The sequence below is a fragment of the Aplidium turbinatum genome, chromosome 15 (assembly GCF_918807975.1).
Source record: "Aplidium turbinatum chromosome 15, kaAplTurb1.1, whole genome shotgun sequence".
NCBI lineage: Eukaryota > Metazoa > Chordata > Ascidiacea > Aplousobranchia > Polyclinidae > Aplidium > Aplidium turbinatum.
The window spans coordinates 15263935-15288147 of record NC_137486.1 but is presented as its reverse complement, the minus strand read 5'-3'; the positions used below and the strand labels follow the sequence as shown (position 1 = coordinate 15288147).

The window sequence follows — 24213 nt, the reverse complement described above, 5'->3', positions numbered from 1 at the left end:
ATATCAATATTAAAATTCGTGTTTTTAAATTGAAGCAATGCAAAAAATGAGTAATTCTAGCTGGTAGTCTACATCTGAATAGCCTAGCTCTAACCAGCAAATCACTCCTATTTTGCATTGGTTCATCAACGTAGCTGTAGCCTAGGCATGCTGTAGGAATATTTTGCTCTCCAGTAGGCAAGTGTAAATGTAGATCTGCTCTGAAATGAAAGCAAGTTTTATTAAATCAACGATAAAACCTTCTTCAAAAGTTGGAGTGATCAATGACGCAATCTATGAGTGCATATGGTGAGTTCAACATCGTCCACTTTTAATTATGGAATGAACTGAAAAGGTTCTGTTTCATATATCTGTACATTTGAAAAGATGCAATTGCTGCGAGAACCTGTGAATAAAATTACAAAATAATATAAAAGCAAAATATTGTAGCTTATGGACTTAGTAGCGCAGGTGCGGTAAGTAGATTAGTCTATGATGAATTTGCACGAATTCGGTTCCAGCCTATTATTATAAATAGCTTTCGTCAAACGATTCAATACTGCTCAACACAAAACATGCGGTAGCCTGAGTATTAAATAAAGAATAGCCCTGTTCTTGAGATTGAAAAAGCTTTTGACATTTTAAGTTGTCATTGTTTTTATTATCGACACAGAAATTGTTTTGATGATAACTTGCTTATGTCATTGCTGTAGCTTGCAGGATTTTTTTCCATCCTGAATAATAGGCCTAAATACAAAGTCCATAAGGTTATTAAGCTACGTAAAGTAAACACTGCACAAAGCAAATGCAGGTTATTCAGGTCTCCTAGATGTTTTTGCAAATATTTTTAAAATCTCATACCTGAGCTATGCCCGTGAATACAGCTATGGCAGTAAACAAATAAAGCTGTACATTCAGAAACGTGTAAATGACATCGTTGCATCCCTGTGCATATGAACAAGTTAATTCAGGCCTGTGCAACCTTTTCTATTGGCGGGCCAAATACAAAACTTTGAATCATAACGCGGGCTGCATCAATGTTTTTTTTATTTCTTAAAGAAAATTTAGTATCATATTTTTTTAAAAGTAGTTTACGTCAAGAAACAAATTTGATGCAGTCTGCGACTAGGGATATCTGCGACGCATGTGTGCCTTAAAATGTACAGTAGGCTACTGGACACATTATTCGCCATTTTGCTTTTTAAACCAAAAGTTATGGTAAAATCCTAAAATGAGGCGGTAAGAGTTTATAATGGCTAATCTAATACAACAATATTATGTAATCATCATCTTTTTTCTTAAGGAATTAAGTTAGCATTATTCACGATTACACAAAAAATAGCAGTTGTTTTTACTTTTTGCGCTGCACAGTAGGCTAGCATGCAGCAGTGCCGGTCTTTGGGGTATGCAAACCGTGCAATCGCACAGGGCCCGCAAATTAGGGGGCACGCAATTTACTCAGAAAATGCAGTAATTTTGTCATTTCCAATGGAAAAATTCAACAAGTGAATTCAACAAAGGAATTAGCAACAAGAAAACATAGAGATTCAACGGGTGCAACCTATTTTGTCCCCTAAACATTTCGTACCCTAAAAAGATCGAGAAAAAAAAACAACATAGCCGAAGTCGCTGATCGGAGTTGCCGCAAACATTTCAAAATTTCTCTCGATCTTTTCAGGAGACGAAATAGGTCAAAATTTTATTTTGTTACTCCGATTTCAGAGTACGAATTTTTCAGGGGACGAAATAGGTTGCATCCAGACTCAACATAGAGACATAGCTTTATTTTCGAAAAACGCCAAAGAAAGCATGAAAGCAAATCCATGAAAGAAAGCAATCCTTTTGCTATGCCACCGGACAGCACCATTTTACAGTAATATTCATACCCAACTTTTTGTTGAACATGCTCTCAGAATGCCCTAAATTCAAAGTAATTTTTCAAAAATTTCTGGGAGAGGCCCACAGACCCCCGCCGCTGGGTGTCGCCTTAGGCGATCACGCCGTCAGGCTTCGCACGCCGACCGTCCAACCACCCCCTCCCCTTTCAAAATACCTAGCTACGCTACTGAATTGGATCATTGTCATTGGGGCCCACAAAGCATATTCCACACAGGGCCCAAAATACCTTAAGACCGACATTGCATACAGTCATCAGTTCTAACACGCTTAAAAATGAGATGAGTTCTACACTTGCTTTGATGTAAACTACATCAAAGAATACGCTCAGATATTCCTAAAGTTTTCACGATTCATTGCCGGCTTTCTTCAATTGGATGCTACGCCAAGACTGGAAAAAATGAGATATAAGCTTGTTCACGAAATTATGGCCAAGTTATCTGTCTCCGTATTGTGACATGGATTGTCGCGCAATCGTGACGTCATCATTGCGATGCACTGTCACGCTTGAGCGACAATCTCTCGTCATTCTTTTTCTAATTTTCTAACTTGTGTTTTCCAAACGTGCTTCGTCTTCCTTTTACGATGTGTGAACCTAACGGACGGACGTAATTAAGAGTGTGAAGTGACTATTCCACATCACAATTGAACCCGTCTCTTGTTAACAATATACCATCAATCTTCACTCAACACATGTGGAACTTGAGTCGAAAGTTAGGAAGAAGACAGGTTGGATAGCAGCTCATATACATAGCGGTTATCAAAAAAGAAAGAACAAAGCTATGATGGCTGGTCTACAGTGTACACTTGCGGTATTTTGCTGAGAAGGCTACCACGTGGGCCGCCGGTTGCACATGTCGGGGTTAATTTAATGTCAGAGCATGATCCTGCAAGCAAATTCATTCTTTTTACATTGATTCAGCGCGAGCGGTTCGTCCATGGACGCTGAATGAATATTAAAACGAACTGATTTCCTGGATCAGGAGAACTTTATTTATTTTCTGGAAATGCATTTTTATTTCAGTTTTTTTGGGGCGCCAAAACGCCCTCCCAAATACATTAATGATTAGAATCTTTTTGTAGGCCTAGTCTTTTTTTTTCTATTAAAATAACTTTTGTAGCTTGGCTTTTGCAAATTCGTTTGTTTTAGGCCAATGTATTATTAGCATAAGCTTGCCGTCGCTGGCCTGTATTACCAACGACATGAAAAAATGCTTAGGACATATAGGCTTACCTGTTTGTGTTGATTTGTAATGTTTTCTCCCATTTCATAGCAGGCAGTCGTGTTAATAACTAATCCATTTCTGTTCAGTGGGCAGCAACTTCCAGGCCATTCTTTATGTAATAACAATGGTAATTTACATCGTTAGAAAGCAAAAAAAGTTAATAAAAGTAATGAGATATTCTGGTTGAGAATTTATAAAGCATGGCTAAACATGACAAATACTTTAAAAGAGTCTCCAACATCTCTAGATTTTGCATTAGGCGGCTTCTCTATATTTTGAGGGAAGTAGGAAAAAGGCTCTGGTGACATATCTGGTGTTAATCTAGTGACATGTTAATCTGGTGACATATCACCCTCTTCCAATCTGCATTGAGCCAGCATGGAAGCAGTACGGCTCATAAATGGAGTCCTGTCAAGTAACCCATGTTGATGCGCAATCTGCTGCAAGCGGAGATAGCGAATGATTATTAGGAAAAAGGCTGGTCAGTTGATACACTTTTTACATTTGTTCGCTTTGGACAAAAATAAACACTATAAAAGCTTTAAATTTTTAGGTCTAGTGGGATTTTATCTCATCTATTGATTAGTAATCTTCCAGCCGGTCTTCCAGATGCACATTTTCTACAGTTTACTCATAGCGCATAATTTTAAAAATGTACTCAAGTGAATCAACTCACCTGCCACCGCAGGTCAGTTGATACATCATGGAGAATCAGTTAATAAAGGTAAAGGTCTCGTACTCAGATAGGCTACTGAGCTTTGGGGAATGAGAAGAGAAGGTTCTCATTATAATTTATACTAAGCCTTCGGCACTAAGGTAAAGAGGGTAGGGTGGCCAGTTCCTTTCTCTCGGCCGCCTTTACTTCAGCAACTACGCCCACCCAACTTATTACACCCTGGGTAGAGGTGAGCGGTGTTTTTCAACAACCAGCTGAAGCCGGGAGTCGAAATGTGTGCAAAACTGAATGACTATATAGCATAAAAGTAGAAAAAACTTGACATAAAATAAAACAACTTATTGAATAAGTACCATAAGAAAGCACATCACTTAAAATTTGTACGTGGTTATTTTTATCAATACATAGCGCAGGTCAGTTGTTACACTGTATCAACTGACTCCTACCTATAAAAATAATAAAATGGCCATTTTTGTAGTTTGCCTGTGCAGGTAAGCAAATGAAAAATATCTTACCTTAAAACCTCTATTCTGATTAAGTTAAAACACTATCCCATTTATCTGAAAAGTTTTCTAGTTTTTGCAAGACGACGATAAAAAGATTAAAAAAATTACTTACAGACTAAACATTTACTTTTTTCAAGTTAAACTATAGGCAAATTTATTTAATTATGTTTTTACTGTTTCTTTTTAACCTACATTATCGCTAGCTGGCAATACTTTATCCGAAAACTTTTATTTTTTCTGAAAGGGGGGTGTATCGTGTATCAACTGACCTTTCGTCACAACTCTCCCGCCCTTCCCCTACAAGAGAAATGCAACAAACAATAGTCTACATCCAAGTAAGATATGTTCTGTCATTGATAACTTACTTAAATTTTGTTGCAAAAAGCACATTTGTTTATGCAAAACAAGATCAAGAAGGGACTCAGCTTTCATGTGATTTGCCTATCTAGCCTACTAGGTAGGCGCCCTTCCTACCTGAAACTAGTAGCGTTGACAGGGGGTCTAGGGAGTACTTTTAGACCAGGGCAAGAGATAATTTTAGGGGTCCTTGACCTTTTCAAGGAGCCCAGGATCATGAAGAAGCCACGGCGTATTATTTAAATACATTGCGTTTTTTTACAAAATTTCTTCATTTGGGGCCTAAAAATCTCATTGGTACCGGGACCAAAATTATTGTATCAAGTATCATTGTATCATCATCAGTATCAAGTATCATCAGTAGTATCATCAGTATGTAGTATCATTGTATCAAGATTATTGTATCAACGGCCCTGCCTTATACCAAACTGTTAAGTCAACCGCCTTGAGTTGATTTGACTAATAGGCTACAGATTTCTCGGTCACTATTTCTTACTTAAGCTTTGAGATTCCCCATACTCTCTGTACCACATTGATCCTTTTAACACATTTCCAGACTCGTCTTCAGTTTGTAGGTTAGTATGGTTTTCGAAACCCATTGTTGTATTCACTCCACAACACAGAAACTGTGAAGACAACAGCAAAATTAAAAAAAAAAATACATAATTGAGTCACAATTTGTTGATCGGTTATTACAGCAGGAAAGCATTTTGATCATTCGGCTGGTCCTGAACATAGTAAGATTATATCAGTACAAAATATAATGAGCATCATTGGTGAACGAACAAAAATACATGTAGCCCACATTACAGATTAGCCTACAACCTACCACCACAAAAATATCGACCACTAGATTAGCCTACGATCACCTCCACAATTTAGATCTTCAAGTTGAGATGACAAGTCGTATATAGACAAGTCGTAAAAATATTTTCATAAAATATCAATATGTTACAACTTTTGATGCTCTATTGCGGAAAACAGTTTATGCCTTTGTGCAACGTTGTTACAAATCTCTCAATTCTCTTATCATAGCATTAACGTCATCAGACGCTTTCTATAAAACGACATTTTTTAAGCACTACAATGATATGTTGCACATGTCATCCAAGTGACTCCTTAGTCTTGTCTTTTTGTGTTTTTTGTGTTTTGGTTTTAGTATGGACAACCTTGTCTGATACAAATAAATAAATAAAATAATATAAATAAACAGTTAATTTTACTTTTTTGGCGGTTAAAATTGTTATAAACTCAACTCCTTCTGTAACTTCAATTTTTTTCAAAATTTCCATAGCCTATAATCTAGAAACTAAGTCTCCTCTTGAATTAACAAACTCACAGCACGCTGTGTTTCTCTCCACGCAACAGATATGTCGTCACTTTTATTATCTCCAGCATAGCGGCTGAACGTTTCAATCAAATTATTGTCAACTTCAGTTTTTATCTGCAATAAAAACACTTTTTAGCACTGCTCCAACGTCTGCAGATATTGCAAAGCAAAAACGCAATGAAAAGTAAAAACAACTAGTTTTCTGACTTGGCCTTTCCAGAGCAAACTTCATTAGAGGATTTGATTCGGATGCTGACTGAAGCTTCTCGGTTCTGTTTAGAATTGACCTCTAAATATCTCAGAAACAACGATTGAATTTTGTATCAGTTGATTAGGCTCTGCTGCATCTGTTACAGTGGTTCTCTTGCATACATGCCGTTAGCCCATGCAAGCAATATATCTAGAAATCAAATTCACTTATTTCAAAAAGAAAACAAGACTATAGGAATTTGAAAACAAAACTAAAATAAATCTGTTTGAAACAAACATTATGTCGAACAATATCGTTTTGGTTTGTTTCATTTGTCCCTTCAACTTTTCCTTTATGAAGTATTTCGTTTCATTCCAAAGCGCTTTATAAAAAGTTAAATTTCGTTGCGCTCTTTTTCAAGTAAAAACCAGAGGTGGGCACCCGCTACTTTTAAAGTAGCGCGCTACCCGCTACCGCTACTTGGACCAAAATAGCGCGCGCTACCGCTACCCGCTACCAATTTACAAAAGTAGCGCGCTACCCGCTACCGCTACTCGGACCAAAGTAGCGCGCGCTACCGCTACTTCTTCCGCTACTTTTGTCTAAAATGACACTAGGAAACACTCTTCAAAAATGACCTTGAAAACGAATGTTATCACTCGTTTCCACTGTCATTTTAACGTCGTTATAGAAAACACATTCTAAGGAAATTTATTGTTACGCATCTTTCAAAAACACGAGCATTTCAAAATGAGTCACTAAGTCCTGCCCGCTTTGGTTTTAGCACATCTTTTCCAACAGAGAAAAGTCTCTCCACTGCAGCACTGGAAGGAATGGGGGTGTTGTATTTAATGAACAGATGTTTTAACTCGATATTCGAAAAGCTCAAGGACTTGCTCCTGACCGAAAAAAAGGCGTCCACAATTGCTGTTTCCTTCTGCACCGACGTTTCACGGGATGCCAACACACCAAAAAATTCATTCTCGGAGTCGTGACTGGGGTGTCACTCTTCTCGGTATCAACCAGGCTTGATGTCTCCCGCAACAGTCGAATTACATCTGTCTTGACTTTTTCTCGCACGGCGTCAGCATCATCCGTGGAAACGTAGTGCAGAAATTGTAGCCACGACGTCCTGAAGGAGGGATGATGTCATGATGCCCTAACGCATTTCATGTCGCTAAAGCACTTGTTGAATCGTTTCTTTACCCCTTCAAGGACTTTTACTCTCAACTCCTCGTAGGCCTAAGTCATAAGATCACTGGTCTCGGTCAACTTCTTCGCGCAAATTGTAATGGTTGAAAGCAAGACTCCGTAATACGCCTTGGACTCGCCCTGGAGATTGTCTAAAGCCTGGCAGATTAACTTCATCACACAGAGATATTCGCCGAAGAAGTTGACGTCAGCTAGAAATAAATGAGCTGTTTAGAAATAAGATAAACTACGTTGTAACTTCTAAGTTGTAAGCAAAACAAATCACACAAAATTGCCCTGTAGCCTGTAATGATTTCTTTTAATAAAAACCATCGTGTAAGAAAATTTTATCAGCAACAAATATCTTAGCTAACCATTTGTCAACAGTTTTACTTTAATCAATACAATAAAAAAACTTATTTTTGGACATCTAAGCATAGGTGATGACTGACGAGGTAATGCTCACTGCATGCTGTAGTCTATATTCTATATAAACCATATACAACTTTACTTAGGCTATTATTAAAATTAAAATGAACATTATTGATTTCATACCTTGATTGCAGCTCCACACCAGAAAACGAGATTCCCAAAAGACCGAAACTTTGCAATCAAACCGATTATATAGGCTATATAATATAGCTGCTTAACCACGCCAGAGTTGCGAAAAAAACGAGTATTTTTTCACTTTAAATTAAAAAGTAGCGGGTAGCGGGAGTGCGACTGAAAAAAGTAGCGCCTCTCCCGCTACCGCTATATTGGCAAAAAAATAGCGCCGCTACTGCAATCGCTACTCCAACTAAAAAGTAGCGCCGCTACCGCTACTTTTAGCAAAATAGTAGCGCCGCTAGTAGCGCGCTACAAAAGTAGCGCGCTACTGCCCACCTCTGGTAAAAACAGATCTTTTCGAATGGCTCTAAGAAATAACTCCAAGATATTTATGGTTTCAACCAATCAGAAACTACCACACCATGGATAAATCACAAGAAATATGAACCAAAAGGTTTTTACAGCTGGAACGCAGCCAGACCATTATGTCAAGACAGTGAACAATGTAGGCTACGAGAAGAGGGGGAAATTGTCAGACGTCGTTGCCTTCCTGTCCCCATGCTATCTATGGGGGATGGCCCACCCCATAGGTTTATATATTATTACTAGCCTAGATTAAGAGCTGTAGTGACTGAAAAATGAATAAAATAAATAACCAAAACATCCAACCAACGTCCAACGCCGATGAACCATACAAATAGAAAAACAAACGTAAGAATCCAAAAACAAGTAGGCTAGCTACAGTTTACTTTATAACAATGAATTAAAATGAGTAAATTTGTTTAACCTTTTAGCTAACATCAAACTAGATCAGGGGTGCACGCACCACTAAGGGGTGCGAGACCTAGCTGTGTCTAAGTGGTGCGGGGATGCTGAATTGTCAAGGTTTGTTATAATATGACGTAAGAAGCAAAGCTGTTTACCAGGTTTCAACAAAATTTTCGAACTGTAGGCGTCTATGACTTTTCAGCCAATCCTAGGAGAGGGTGCGAGAATTGATTGGTAATTTCAAGGTGGAGCTGACAAGCCAAAAAGTTAAGAACCGCTGAATTAGATATTAAGCTACAGTTAAGCTATAATTATCTTTGATAAAAGAGAAAGCTCGTAGGCCTACATGTAAGCAGTGAATTTACAAACCCCAAGTCGTCAACAATTTACAGCACCTACAACAACTATCCAGTATTTGAAAACATTCTGATAAGTTTACCTTTAGTGCCTACCTTTGACGGTAACGATGCCGCGTAAGCTGCAACAACGACTTCCACTATGACGCAAATAATCATGGCTATGCCAACCTAAAATGAGTATTCAAGTTAGCTCAGTGCAGCAAACAGATTTCCTTGAGGTTTAGCACCGAGCTAAGAGTAACCTTAAAAGTGGTGCGAAAACACCACTGAATAAGCAACAACAGTTAAAATAAGTCGTATGAAGTGCAAAGGGTTATAGGCCTACTATTATTTTGAGGTGGTTGCAGAAATTATGTGATGTCGAAATCAAATAGAATTCACGTGTTAAAGTCAAAATTCAAATTTTCAATTACTTTTAAACAAAATAAACCTTGAGATAAGAAAATCAAAAAGCCTACCGAGAGGAAAACATTTTTACTATTCCTTAAAGTTCCAAAGCAACCGATCATAGACACCATAATTATTCCACAGCCACTTCCAATCGCAACATAGCTCATAATATCAATTTTTTCCTGAAATACGGTAAATGTAATCAAATGGGAGTAATTAACAATGATTAAATTGAAACATATGGCAACACTCGACGTCGTCTTTAAAGACTTTATTTGTTTTTTGGAACCGAGATTGCATCTTTACCAACTTTGATCTGTGACCAATGTAGCCCTAATTTATGTGTTATTTTTCCAATAGGCTTACCAATGTATCTTCTTCCAATGTAATTAAAAAAACATATCTCATTCCAGGAATCACCACCGTCCAAACACTCAGAAAAAGAAATAATATTCCGAGAAACTGTATGAAATAAAACCTCAAATTATTAAAAACGTTTAAATGCACAAAACACGGTACAGTAGCTATTTCGATTTTTGTTTGCACTTTTTTGATTGCAGTTTGACAGTAAAATCTGTGTAAGATAGTGGCCTTGACCTATCGACTATCGTTTGATGGTGTTGGAAGTCGAATTTTATACAAACTCTTCTCTGACAAGAAGATATCATTATTTTTATTTTGTTCCGTCTCCTCTTTTTGCAACACTGGATTCTCATTGGAAGACCACATTAATACAGCACAATTTATTTGGTCAAAAACTCTGGCTGATGTGACTATGATATCTTACTGACAGACTGTTAGAGAGGAAACTAAGGTTTCCATTTGCTCAAGTAGGGTTAGTTATTTGAGCTAAGAGAGTCCCAACTTAAACTTAAAGAACTCTGCTTTTCCCACCTGAAACCGAACTTGACAATAATCGATCGATTTTGAGCAACGCAGTAATTTGGAAATAAAAAGTTGTCTTGGATCTACTACAGGGCTACAACATAAATAGCAATGGACAAGGCCGTCAATTTAATTTTGATCAAGCGTAATTTTCTACTTTGAAAAAAAGTCTTGCTTTTGCACTTAGTGGTTCGTATATATAATTCCATACGTGCAATTAGATAGTTTAATTCGACAGTAGCTCAACCCGGACAATTCTTTTCGAGATTATTTACAGCACAATATTACGTTGGAGTCTACGTGTTGGTGACATAGCCTACATCACATTTCCCGCCATGTAAAAAAAATAAATTAAACAGCGGAAAAAACATAGGCTATTGCGTAGCGTCGAAAAGTGCTTTCCAAGACAAATTCAAAATGAAGATGAAAAATTGAGGAGGAAAAACTTCAACTAACATGAAATATGAAAGAACCAACTCCAAAAAACGTCGATCAAGTTCTCACATCTTGAAGATTAAATTAAATTCTTATGGTGTTCCAGAAGCAATTGTGAAAAGAGAAGATAAGTATTACAAAATAAATCCACACTCAGACACATTGTAATAATGGTAGGCTACAATATAACTATAAATAGTTTAGGCGGTGGGATGGCGCAACTCATACAGCGTTGGCTTTTCAATTATGCAAACCTGGTTCGACTCCCGGCTTGCTGGTTGTTGAAAACACCGCTCACCTCTATTTAGGGTGTAATAAATAGGGTGGGCATACTTTCTGCAGGAGAAGCGGCCGAAAAAAAAAAGAACTGGCCACCCTACTCCTCTTAGTGCCAAAGGCTTAGTACAATATCTTCTCATATTCGACACTTGAATCAAGTATGAGACTTCCTTCACCTTTTAAGTTTAGTTAACAGTTATTGTATCACATGGTGTAATGGTCCCCGACCTTTTTGTAGACACAGATCTATTCCAGAATTATCAAGCTTAATTATCTTTCTTAAAATGACCTTTTTGAGAGAATTTTTTAACAGTTGTTATGAATATCGGTATTTAAATTTTGTGTTAAATTTTGTATTTTTCAAAACTACTGTAAATGCATGTATGGAACCCAGAGTTCAGTATTTTTTATTAAAAATGGATGGAGAATCAGCAGAGCCCTATTTATGGCATAGGCATTTCGCTCTACTAGTGTAGAGCATCACTAAGGCCTTCTTCAAATAGATTGATTGATTCTATTTGAATATGATTATGATTTGAATATGATGATTCATAAATAGGGCTCTGCTGATTCTCCATCTATTTGTAATAAAAAATATTGAAATCTGAACTGATACTTGATGGAGAATCGTTAGCCTGCTGCTTTGTAGTCAGGAGATCCCCTATCCTTAATGGAACTCAATCCATGTACGGTCCCTTTTAAACTTTTCACGGGTCTCTCGAGATCCATGGACCTCAGATTAAGAACTACTGACTAAAATTTTCATTTATAGCCAATGTTTACGTTATTTTCTCCATAGTATAAATAATAGCCAATGTTTACGTTATTTTTCTCATAGTATACGAATAGATCTACTGCATACTTACCAGAAAAGAACTATGGAATAGAATCAAAATGTATTTTAGGCAATCGCTTGCACCGGAATGATGACGCGTGGCCATTTGAGATAAAAATGCAGTCAACCGATAAGGTTATAAGTTTTAAATTGCTGAAATGAACTTAACTATTAAATAAATTAATGTAATAGGCTATAGCGCAGTCGATAGTTCGACAGAGCTATTTGTGCTATTAGTTCAATTTCAAATAAATACCTCAATTGGACAACAAGCACGACAGAAACTAAATATACTACAATTAATAGTCTTCATTTACTGATTTATGACCGCACCGATACCTACAGTGTCTCATCGCCATGTTCCCGACGAGACAGATTTAGGTGTGTTTCTACCAGCTTTGAACAGAAATAGGAATTCTTAGCTCAACCTTGCACCAATTGAGATAAGTGGCACTTTCATGCTTTTGCAAGTGTGAACCGACAAACCACAGACCATATCATCAACGACTAGTCGACTACACCATTTTTCGCTCACCAAGTGGAGCAGAAGTCTGCGTATCTTGAATGATGAAACAAAAGATTGGTTGTTGTGTAGTAGCCAGTGCTGTATTCGTAAATAAGCACAGGGTATACTGTCAGATTTGCAAAAATGATAAAATACACAATTTGCAAAATACTAATCTTTATTCTATCATAACATCAGGGTTGGGACTATCGATTACGAATCGATATTCGATAGCGTTATTCTTTACTTTGTCACTATCGAATCCGTGTTTTCTTTTCTTTTTCAAATAAGTATCGATTGGCTGCTATTCTTTACTTTTTTGTGCGTTGAATCCGATATTCGATATTCGGTACTTTTCTGTAAAGTTTACAAATAAACAACGTAAAATATTAACCGAATTCCACAATTTTATTAGGCAGACTTTGAAATTCTATTGGAAGGAAGAGCGAATTTTTTTTGCGGGGAAACCCTGGTTGATCGCTGGTTGATCGATTTAAACTGTGTTTGTGACTCTTCTCAGAAGGATTATTATTGCATGACTGCATTTTAAAACTATGTTTTGTTACTCCTAGTCCTTTGAGTGGGAAGTATTTTTCACTTCTTTGAATTTTTTTCAATTTGTTACTGCCTTGAGCATTCAGAAAAAGTGGTGGAAATAATTGTTTTTTTTCAATATCGATTACTACATTCTTTATTCTTTACGTTTTTTTCTAGTATCGAAATCGGTTAATTCTTTACTTTTTGTGGCACTATCGAATATCGGAATTAATTCTTTGCTTTTTCACTATCGACTCCCATCCCTGCATAACATGAATTATCAACATCAAAATTGGACGAGAGGCACAAAATTGTTTATTTTTGGAAATCCAGAGGGTATACTATAGCTGCTCGAAAAAGCAGAGAGTAGGCTATACTGCGTATGCCGCCGTATACCCTCGAATACAGCACTGGTAGTAGCTAGCTTCTGAGTGTAGTTACAGCACGGGGCCACAACTTGGGATGATAAAAATATAAATCTTCGGCTTTATCGCCTCCCAATTGGTGGCGTAAATCGGATTTTGGATCTGCATAAGTTGACGAGTCAATGTGCTCTTAATCCTTACGATCGTGCATGCTACTTTAGATTAATTATTGTTAGCTCACACTATTGTGGTTGCACCACTTGCACGCTACCTATTTTCCGATTCTTTGGTAAAACTCCAATAGAATACTGTACCATGGTGATCACCGTAAAATCTAATCCACAAACAAACCATGGCTCATTCTCACAGTCACTTACAAATCGTTTTCATTTACTTAAGTAATACGCCTGTCTCTGCACACCTGTGTGTGTGTGTGTGCGTATTCATTAGGGGGAGGGCTTAAGTTGTCGCTCAGTCTCAAAAATATTATCTCACCAAAAAACTATGTTTTAATACTATTACAACGTTTCAATACCATTACATTTCATGTTGAATGACGTTTACCCCAAAACAGTTGTTTTTGCCACCTAAAATGTTCGTTCTAGCTACGTCACTGAAGAGGTGGTCGCTGACTCGATCACCGCTTTTGCTTTTTTTGTCACCATCTTGACTGTGCTTTTAATTACGCAGCGTATCGTTTTATTCATTCTATTTTATGGTGCTATCGAAACGAAATAAATTGATTTGTCTTGACTGCAGAGGTTCAAAAAGTGAATCTGAAGTAAGTCAAAAGAAAGAGTTTTACTGTCGTTTATGTGCACTGAAGTGTCGAACCTTCAATCCAGGTTTTCGTTTTTCCATTGCAAAGCCCAGTCTACACACTATATAGATTGTTTTATCGTTTTGAGTGCAGTTTTCAGCAAATTGGGTCCCTGAACCCAAAAGAATAAATTTAATTACAGTATTCAATTGTTATGCACGTAGCCTACTGTATTTCATTGAAAACTGCCGTTACGTATTGTTGTTTATTATTTCGTCATAGATTTATTTGTTTTCATCTTATAATAAGTTTTTTGATGATTTGCATAGTTCTTCAGTTAATTTTATTTTACAATGTCTACTTTTAATTGTAAATAAAATTATAAGATTCTTTCCGACTGTATTGAACGCTCGGAAAGAAAAAGAATGAAGTCAGTTCATAAACATATACAAAAGGTACGATGAAAAGCTTACTGTTTTAAAAATAAATTTTCTAATTTCTTTGGTGAAAGTTTGTAGCCTATCTAAAATCACAAACTAAAATTCCGACAAAGTGTTCAAAAAGCGCCTAAATCATTACCAAATTAAGTAAACTAACAGACCTGCAATTGCAGCAATAATTGAAATCTATTTTTATAACCATACATCAAAGTTACAAGAAAATTTCGTGTTATTCAATTTTCCTTTTGTCTTTTGATGAAGACACTTGAAGAATATGGGCATACGACTTTCCCATTACTTGAAACTGCGTAAGCTAAAAGTGCTGGTTCTTGGTCCTGACGCTGCAGGAAAAACAACGTTACTTTATCACTTGAAAACTGGAAGAGCTGTAACGACTATTCCAACCATTGGATTTAACGTTGAAGAAATTCAGGTTTGCGTTTGAGTAGGCTATTATGTTTCTGAGGAGTGTAGAACAAGATTTGAAATTGTGGAAGGCAGTTTTGATACCATAAAATTTTATTTTTGTAAGACCTTACTACTTGGTAGTACTAGTAACCCTACCTAAAACTATCCATTAGCTGAAGCTAAACTGACAATAATGCAATCAACAGTCCACAATAGCCGATTAGATGGTCTACCCGAATTTTTTATGGCAAAATCTATATTAGGCTACTCTGGTGAGTAATGACGCTTACCTGAAACCAAAATGCCGAATCACATGCACTGTCTAATTGTCTATCTCTATTGTTGCTACGTTGGACACTTGATTGCCGAGCAATCTTTGAGAAAATGTTGTGAGATATTTGCTGTTGCTTGAACTTGGAATATTTGTTTTCCTCTTTTTGTAAGTTATTGCGGCTTTAATGATTCTTGTTCTTACTGCTGTTGTTAAAAGTAATATTGACTCAGCCTATTCTCGTTTGTCAGAAATCAAGAAATTACGCCATTGCATGCGACGTAAATACAAGAAATCTCTTTACAATCAACTTCCTTCAATGAAAAAATAGCTCTTGTGCCATACCAACGTTATCCAAACTCTACATCTAAAAACGAGATAGAATTTTGATCTGTTGCATTCTGGGTTTTAGAGTAGTAGCCACTTTGGGTCATGATCAAACGTTATTGTTTTCGTGCGCTACATCCATTTCAAATTTTTGCCTAAGCCTACAACCAACGTAACGCAGATAGTTGTGGATACTGCATAGTGCATACATATAACAAATATTTAACTAATTGTAAAGGAACCATACTGCTCCATACATAGTGAGCTAAAAGTACATTATCGAGTTGTTTACTAAGTGAAATTTACACGTAATAATGTCAAACTAACAAGCATCTTACCATCGTGTAACCTACGTAGCCTAAGTAGACTAGCCTACTTTGCAGTAAATGACTATGTACATACACCCTAATCAAAACCCGCTAAAGTCAACAATTTCGAAGGGTTTGTTGCGTCATCAATAAGTAAAACGTTCTTTTTGATTGCTCAGACTCGTTTTAAAAAGTTCTACTTTTTTTTACACTTTTTCGTAAAATATTGAACACTATTAAATGCAAACTTTAATGTTTACCTTACACCTTTCTACTTGATGCAAGCCTATATCCGATTTTTGGTTAGATCAAATTGTTATTATCATTGATTGATTGAGTCTTTATCCTCGGACTGGGAAAGCTTCTTGCAGAGCTTAATCCTGGCAGTTTTGCATACTTGTAGAGGCTTTGTGAATCACTGACGCAGGCCCGGTCACCGAGATTGACAGAGTGAAGTTTCCGATTGTTGAAGTCTTGTTGCCTGAAAATTATTCCTTAGTATTAAATGCCGCTGAATGGAGAGCAGTCCTTAACGTGCGTTGCTCAAGCGCACACCTCGAGAGTCGAACTAGCGCCGCTTAATCATGAAGCTTCTTCGTTCCAGAAGTCACGCGCTAGCCAACTGAGCTAACGGGGCGAACAAAAACTAGTCTGGTAAACAGAATTTTCAGGCTCCATTAAATCACACAAAACATCTGATTAATTGGTGGAGAACAAACATATTCATCCTCGGACATAGACAGGGCGGTAGCAACTAAGAACGTGGCCCCCTCCGAATATAAGTCCGGGACCCCTTCCAACACAGAAACTGGAATGTGGTATTTATTGTTGCAGGGTTCATATTATGTATACACAGTAGAGGGAACAGTTCCGCTAACCGCTAATTAGCGAAGATAACGCTTTGGTTAGCTAATATTTATTTTCGCTAATAATATTTTCGCTAATATTTAGAAATTTTAGCGGACTTGTTAGCAAAAGTAAATTTATTGGAAATCCGCTGATTTCTTTGTTGAACGCTAACGTTTACATTAGCTGCGCCCACCAATGTGTAGGCTATAGGTTTACAGTTGGTCACAGCGGTAAACCATAATCTCTTCGTGGGAAAGTTGTAACATAAGATTCTCGGATCTGTTCGTCTGTATGTAATGACCGAAAAAGAAACACTCCTTTAAAACGTCTATTCAAAAAGTGTATTTCTGTAAAATTAGCCCGCGGCTATCGAAAATGGGGTGCAACACAATACACCACTAAAAACTTGTCACTACAACAAACTACTTAGATAAAAGACGGAAATTTTGTCCAGCTTATTCAAGCAATAAGCAAAACAGTTAAATATGCGACCAACTTCCAAGTAACATATTTAAGAATGAGAGAATAAATTTCAATATCTCAAACTCACGTAAACAGTTAATGTGACGCAATAATGAGAAGCATTGTCAAGCAATTTAAACAGGTGTTCAAAGGTGATGATGCAATGTTTCATCAGGTCTTACGAACGATGGTGCAATATTTGGACATTTTCTAGCAATTTCCATGACGTAAGATGCCAGCTAGGTTAAGTAGACCATAACGTTTTTATATGACGTTTGATTTGGTGAACAATTGTCTGGAACAACAGTGACAGTGTGAACATATATACCATAATTATGCAAAGCGCTTTTTTCGAGCTTTGTTCTGCGCAAATTGTAATGGGTCATAGTCCAGGGATTTGGCAATCTTGTTTTCGATGGTAATTGCAAGAGCAGAAAGCCTGTCATCTGTCATGGTTAAGCGCAGGATATTCTTGATTAGTTTCATTCTTCTGATGGTTCTTTCAGCACTGGCCACAGTAACTGGTGTGGTCGGTCAGAAGAATGCTGGTGCAAATGCAAAGATTCGGATATATCTCCTGAAGGCTGTTCTTGTACGTTAAAAAAATGCTTGCCGTGACAAGTCCTCTCTCTTTCTCGATGACATAAATAAAACGATTCAATTCCATTATTAGTTCTTTGGCATCAATGTCTCCCATTTTTCTTGTAATTTTTTTGCAGTGATTGTCCAGTTCCATTGTCCGCCCCATTAGCTCAGTGGTTACGTGCTAGCTCAAGACCACGCGGCGCAAGTTCGACTCTCGGGGTGTGCGCTTGAGCAACGCATTTCAGGACTGCTCTCCATTCAGCGGCACCTAATGAATGGAATAATTTCCTGGCAACAACACTTCAATAATCGCAAAACTTCACTCTGCCAATCTCGGTAACCGGTCAGCGTCAAGAGCCTCTACAAGTATGCGAAACTACCAGGAATAACCGATCAAGGCTTTGTCAGTCCGAGGATAAAGATTCAAAACCAACCAACGCAACCATTTTCTCTGAGACACTTCTTCAGGCTGCTATCGTTGTACAGAAATTCAAACAACTTGTACCACTCCACGAGTTGGTCAAAGCGCAAAGAAACAGAAGACATGGCCTGATCAGTAAGAAAAAATTGCGATTTGAATTTTTCTTCAGCAGAAAGACGACTCGAATCATCAGCACATTCGTAACCAAACATTCTCTTCCTACGTCGTACCGTGTTTTTTGAAACCACCTGCTCAATACCAATAAGCTCTGCTATTTCGCGTGCGTTTGTGACTACGTGGTTAGTCTATATCCTGTATTTCGATAGTCTTCCAAAAACTTCGGCGGAGGAGCCCTCACTCCTTGCCGGGCCCCCTCCGATCGGAGGGTTCGGAGGGCGGTTGCTACGCCTCTGGACATAGGATTCAATTCCATAAGAAGCTCTAACCTTTCGCCTGCTTGCGGAGGCTCTGAACCTCTACCTCAGGCTCAATAGAGTTGGCAGGGATGTCTAGGGGTATATTTAAATCCGGCATGATTTATGGAGCCCGAAACCTTTCAAAAAGGGGCTGGGGGTTTGAAGAAGCCACCAGTTGTCCGCTCCGCTTTAAACGTTTTGCGCGTATACCGTCGACTTTAGGTTTCTTTGGTAGGCTACTCTAATGTGGAGAGAAATTATTCATATCTAGCTATAGCTACAGCCAGCGACAATAATACTGTTAGCAAGTATAACACCAAATCCGCAATACTACGTAATCACAACAGTTTTATAGACTCGAAGTCTATTTAACACAAATCGTATGAGCTTGAAAATTCACAAACAAATATTTGACAATGCTTAGTTGTGAAAAACATTAAACAACACATGCAAGGATAGATTGAATGTGTATGGATTTTTTATTTGTCTTGTGAGGTGAATTGTAGCCTATACGAAAATCAAGACGAAAAACGATTCGATACACTGCTTTGTTGCAGAGACGAGTGTACCCAGTGGAGATGGAATTACTTTAAATCGCACAAATGACTTCCTCATATCCGTTACTGTTAATGTAACATATGGTAATGTCTTAAATATTGTACGTCTACGCTATATTAGTCTGTAAAAATAAGTAAAGTAGTTTAAAACTTCTGATGCACTTTTTTAACAGCCTGGTAAAATTACGCTTAATACTAATAATGGATAACATAGAAGCCATAGCCCACGATGTTATTGCATTTCTTTATAGATACGACGGATTTTGTACACGTTGTGGGATGTTGGGGGACAAGACAAGTTGCGCACCCTTTGGAAAAACTATTTTATCGGAGTTGGCATACTTGCTTTTGTGGTTGATTCCTCCGATCAGTAAGTACCTACAAATCAGTGACGGGTCAAATAGGGGGTAATTGGGGTGATAGCCCCCTTAAACACACAGAAAGATATCTTTATTTATCGTGTATTTGCAAGATTGGATTAATATAGACACATGTACACCACTGTGTTTTTATTGAAATCGCTTCCAAGCCCCTCTCCTAATGCCATTCGCTGGATCTGTTCCTGCTACAATCTGCAAAGAAACATGCAGTGTATTAGGAACATGGTATTGGTGTAGGCTAGCCTGCCTACTGATTGTAATCATTTTGAATGTATTGATTTGAATCATTGCACAATACACAACTTCACCAGCGGGCGAATGGTCTGAAAGTTAAAGAGTACAGAAAGCGTAAAATTATTTGTGTTCATGTGCAGCGAAAGAATGGCAGAAGCTAAAGAAGCACTCGAAAGTATTTTGATGGATCCCATGATGGACAATGCAATTCTCCTTATTTATGCCAATAAACAAGACATTGATGGCGCTATGGGTGCTGCCGAAGTAATGCAAAAGTAAGATCAATTTTTATTTAAATTGTGACTAGGCTAAATTGAAATTTCTCATAATCCACAACCGGGACAAAGGTTACAAGTAGTAAGCTGCGTGGACATTTGTTTAAATTCAGTTCGAGCATTCAAAAAATCTAAACGCAAAATACAAACATTGTAATACGTCATGCTAAAAGATAAAGCAAAATACTGTAGCCTACAACAGCGGCAGTTTGTTGGGGCAAAGAATCGTTTTCAATGATAAGACTAAGAGGATAATATACAGTAGACATCACACTTTGTAAAAGAGAATATCGACATAAACTTCATCTTTAGCCAACAAGAGAAAAACAGCCAGAACCAAGTTTAACACAGAACTACTTGATGCGCAGCACAACTTTTATTGTTTATTGATGCAATGTTAAAGGTCATGACTTTTATGTCCATGCAATTTGCTTGGACAACACGCATAGACCTGCCACGAGAAAGTACAAACAAGATAATAAAAGTCCGCATCAGGCGTTGCAATCATTTTGCTCTCATAAGTATTAGACGGAGACGCATTACACAATTTTGGTGTGTCAACTGTGTATTTAATTCAACTAAATATTTCATTGCCATTCGCCTAATAATTTGTTATGCCAAATCCGTCTTCATAGCTTGTAACAGTTAGACGTCGTCACATAATTTTGTATCTATCTTTTGTGTTTATGACAACAATGTTTTTAATACTTTCTAACAACCTGTACACAATACATGTGGCAGGCCAGGTAAAAGCACATTTGTTTTCATCGTTTTTAATAGAGTTGTTATTGAAATTTTCCATAAAAAAACTCATCGTAAAGCGAAATAAATTAAAACAAAGGTGAAGCAATAAATCAACATGTTTGTAATTGTTTCTCGGCAGCCGATTTGTAGCAAGAATTGACAGCGATAGACACGTGTTTCGCCCATGAGGCTGGGCTCATCAGTATCGCACCGTCGAATAAATTTGTGGCTAGAATACGGTACGATACTGATGAGCCCAGCCTCATGGGCGAAACACGTGTCTATCGCTGTCAATTCTTGCTACAAATCGGCTGCCGAGAAACATATTGTTGGATGGTCTGAATGGCTAGCGTGGAAGCTATACCGTTATGGTAAGCGAATCGCAACTGCTCGCTGTACTAGTGAGTGCTCAGCCTTGTGCTGATAGCCGGGAAGAACGCCCCTTTCTTCACAATGTTTGTAATTGCTTTTACTTTCACCAGACGGACGTTGCAACTATTGCTAGAAACGATAATTGTCCTGATAAACACCGAAACTTTTCAGCATTCAAAGGTGTTGGCGTTGAATGTATTTCGAAATACTTTTGTGTTGAACACTGAATATTAGCAAGCACAAATATCAATAAATCGTTTTATTTCGAATTCCCAATTAGCCTGTAGGCCCTAACGCTTGACTAACGACCCATAAAGTCGTATAGTTTCAACTTTAAGGTTTAACGAGGCGTTCTTCCGATAAACAATATGGCTTGCATAATATCATCATTATGATAAGCAAATTATAGCATCAAGTCTCGACTCTGATAGGCTTATTCTGATTCAATCATAGCCGCTTGTTACAAAATTAAACAAAGACATTTACACACTGCTTAAACTGTGATGGGGATGTGTTCAGTAGTGTTGACAGAGGAGTCCAAAAAGTACTTTTGGACACAGGCTTGGGGTAATTTTAGGGGCCCGTAACCTTTTCAAGGGGCCCGGAAGCTTGCAGGATCCAACGCATATTCTTTGGATATAGTGCGTTTTTCTTTGAAGTTCCTTGAGATAGGGCGCGAGAATTTCATACCGGGTCCAAATTATCCTCTCAGTTAATTCAATACCTTGTTGTCAGACTGATTAAAATTACTATGCGAAGCGTGGGCCATGTGCGAAGTTAATTTCCATCTTTGCTATGTTTTCTATCACAGCTTAGGTTTGACAGAAATGTGTCGCCAGCCTTGGTTCGTTCAGCCTTCCTGCGCCATTACTGGGGATGGTTTATATGAAGGTCTACGTTGGGCATCCAAGCAAGAAAAGAAACTGAAAAAACGTCTAAAAACCGAAATCAACTCACAAAAAAATTCTACCACGGCAGAACAGAATCGAACAAGAGTGTATGATTTTGTTTAATAAAGCGCAATGAAAATTTAAAGATAACTTTTTGCTGTTGTCTATATTTTGCATGCTGTTTATAATTAGATGACGCACCTTAGATGAAAGTAAGTCTAAATTTGGCGAAATGATATCTACAAATACGTTGTGATATCTACAAATATACATTGGTAGCTTTACCTATTTATCAGTGTTGCCAGACGCCGACAGATAAATTTCCCTAAGGTTATCGCATAAATTCTTAAGACGTTAGCCTACTTTTTGTCACCAAATTTCTGGTTTTGCAAATAGGAACGTGATGTTTAAAAAAGATTTTTTCACCAACATCAACGTGATCTATAAAGAAAGTTCTTTACCCTCTTGTCCAAGCTGTTTTGGGCGAACCCAGCCGCTCAACATCAAGCTGCGCTGATTCGGCTCTTGGGGTGTGCGCTTGAGCAACGTATTTCAAGGACTGCTTTTCATTCAGCACCACCAAGTGGATGGAATAATTTCCTGGCAACAAAACTTCAGCAATCGGAAACTTCACTCTGCCGATCTCGGTCAACGGCCCTGCGTTAAGAGCCTTTACAACGTACAAGTAGGCTATGCGAAACTACCAGGAATAACCTATCAAAGCTTTGTCAGACCGAGGGTAAAGATTTAAAACCGAAACTGAACCGCCTGCTCTCCATTCAGCGGTAGTGGCAGCGGTGTCGGCAGCAGTGGCCGAGTGGTTAGCGCGTTGGGCTCGCAGTCGAGAGCCTGCATGTTCGACTCCAGCCACCCGCACTTGCTGTTGTTTCTGTGGGCAAGAAAGCTTACGATAATTGCCTCTACCCAGTGATCGATTTCGAGTAATGGGTAGTACCAAATTTAAGACATAAGTAGAGTAGACAACCGGAAACAGACATTGCCGTCGGCTGGAGTGTGGGTCAGTCAGGTGTACGTCGGAAGGCGTACACCGATGCATAGCGCTCAAGTCCGCTTTCCCGCAATGCAGGATGAAGATATGAAAAACAAACAAACAAATACCGGTACCTAGTGGATGGAATAATTCACAGACAAGAACACTTCAACAGCCATCGGATCAGGGCCGGATTTAGACCAGGTGAGGCCCTAGGTTATTCCATTTGTGAGGCCCCTCCCTATTTTTGAGCTCAGAATTTCTCTCTAAACAACATCACATGTCATTGCTTAATGTTAAAAATATGAGTGCATTAAACTCTTCATTCTTTTATTTTTCCACATTCATGGGTGCAAATTTTTAATTAAAAGACAAAAAATTTAGTTAAGGCAGTTTTGCTTTTAATTTTAATTTCTTTGATCAAACAACCGTTACCCTACAATAATTGCAAAGTTTACTTACGAAGGCATAAGAAATAGTTACAGCTATCAAATAGAGTAAGACTAGGCTACCAATTTTTTTTTCTAGCTTTCGTCAAAGCAAAATCATGCAACAGTTCATCAAAATTTATCTGTTTAAGTTTGTCACTCTCAATGCACAGAATGCTCACTATTGCTCAGTGTGGACAACCTTTGTTGAGACATTGTCGATCTCAGTTTATTTTTGATGCTTTTGAGCCTTGAGAAAGATCTCTCTCCTGAGCAGTTAGTGACCATTAAGCTTAGAAACAGTCTTAATATTGCTACCACATTAGGAAAGGCAGTGTTAATTATTTCCTAGCACATAATTTCATAACGGTCTCCATGAGACAAGGAAATATATTGCTCTTCTGTAGCCTACCGGTAAGCCCTTGGTTTTGTGTTTGTCTCACTTACAAATGAAAATGTAGAAGTTCATCAGTAAGATTCGGGTCAACATCTTCCAGATACGCTTCCTTTAAAAGTTCTACGGTTCGCACAATTTCTACCTTAGTTGCTTTCAGATTAGCAAGGAAGAGGAACACTTTCTGCAATGTCACTGTACACATTAGCTCTTCTTCTTAAATTGGCTTCAAGTGCGTCGAGCATAGGGATAAAGGAATTTATTTTAAACCTTTCCTTTGAAGAGAGTTCACTTAAAGCGTCAGGTGCATTTTATTGGTTGTCCATTTTCAGTTTTAGCCAAAACTCTGGTGGGCTAAGGTTATCACTATCATGGAGAACATTACACGCTTGAGGCAAAGCTCCCTATTCTTCTTGCAAATCATCTAAATCTTCTTTGTTAAC

At 37.8% G+C, this 24213-nt stretch overlaps 2 protein-coding genes across 2 annotated transcripts; one reads left to right on the top strand and one right to left on the bottom strand.

Annotated features, from left to right (window-relative positions):
• Positions 1 to 258: 258 nt before the first annotated feature.
• Positions 259 to 12005, bottom strand: LOC145784380 (tetraspanin-7-like). Its single transcript, XM_082596189.1, has 9 exons — positions 11883 to 12005; positions 9784 to 9879; positions 9486 to 9599; positions 9121 to 9195; positions 5980 to 6084; positions 5137 to 5266; positions 3110 to 3210; positions 841 to 924; positions 259 to 385 (listed from the first exon to the last, which is right to left on the bottom strand). Exons 1-9 carry the CDS (start codon positions 11955 to 11957, stop codon positions 311 to 313), a joined length of 855 nt encoding a protein of 284 aa, XP_082452315.1. The 5' UTR covers positions 11958 to 12005; the 3' UTR covers positions 259 to 310.
• A 2343-nt stretch (positions 12006 to 14348) lies between these two features.
• On the top strand, positions 14349 to 22111 carry LOC145784386 (uncharacterized). The gene is made up of 5 exons (XM_082596195.1): positions 14349 to 14473; positions 14720 to 14891; positions 19314 to 19432; positions 19817 to 19951; positions 21879 to 22111. The coding sequence occupies exons 2-5, from the start codon at positions 14733 to 14735 to the stop codon at positions 22078 to 22080; spliced, it is 615 nt and encodes a 204-aa protein (XP_082452321.1). The 5' UTR covers positions 14349 to 14473; positions 14720 to 14732; the 3' UTR covers positions 22081 to 22111.
• Positions 22112 to 24213: the final 2102 nt, after the last annotated feature.

Bases quoted from the DNA above. Each gene is read 5' to 3' on its own strand.
- LOC145784386 (XM_082596195.1), top strand. From the start codon at position 14,733: ATGGGCATACGACTTTCCCATTACTTGAAACTGCGTAAGCTAAAAGTG. The intron at 14,892-19,313 runs GTTTGCGTTTGA...ATTTCTTTATAG, and splicing joins TTAACGTTGAAGAAATTCAG to ATACGACGGATTTTGTACAC. The intron at 19,952-21,878 runs GTAAGATCAATT...TTTCTATCACAG, and splicing joins GCTGCCGAAGTAATGCAAAA to CTTAGGTTTGACAGAAATGT.
- LOC145784380 (XM_082596189.1), bottom strand. From the start codon at position 11,957: ATGGCCACGCGTCATCATTCCGGTGCAAGCGATTGCCTAAAATACATT. The intron at 9,880-11,882 runs GTAAGTATGCAG...TATTTCATACAG, and splicing joins TATTCCATAGTTCTTTTCTG to TTTCTCGGAATATTATTTCT. The intron at 386-840 runs GTATGAGATTTT...TTTTATTCACAG, and splicing joins TATTCACGGGCATAGCTCAG to GTTCTCGCAGCAATTGCATC.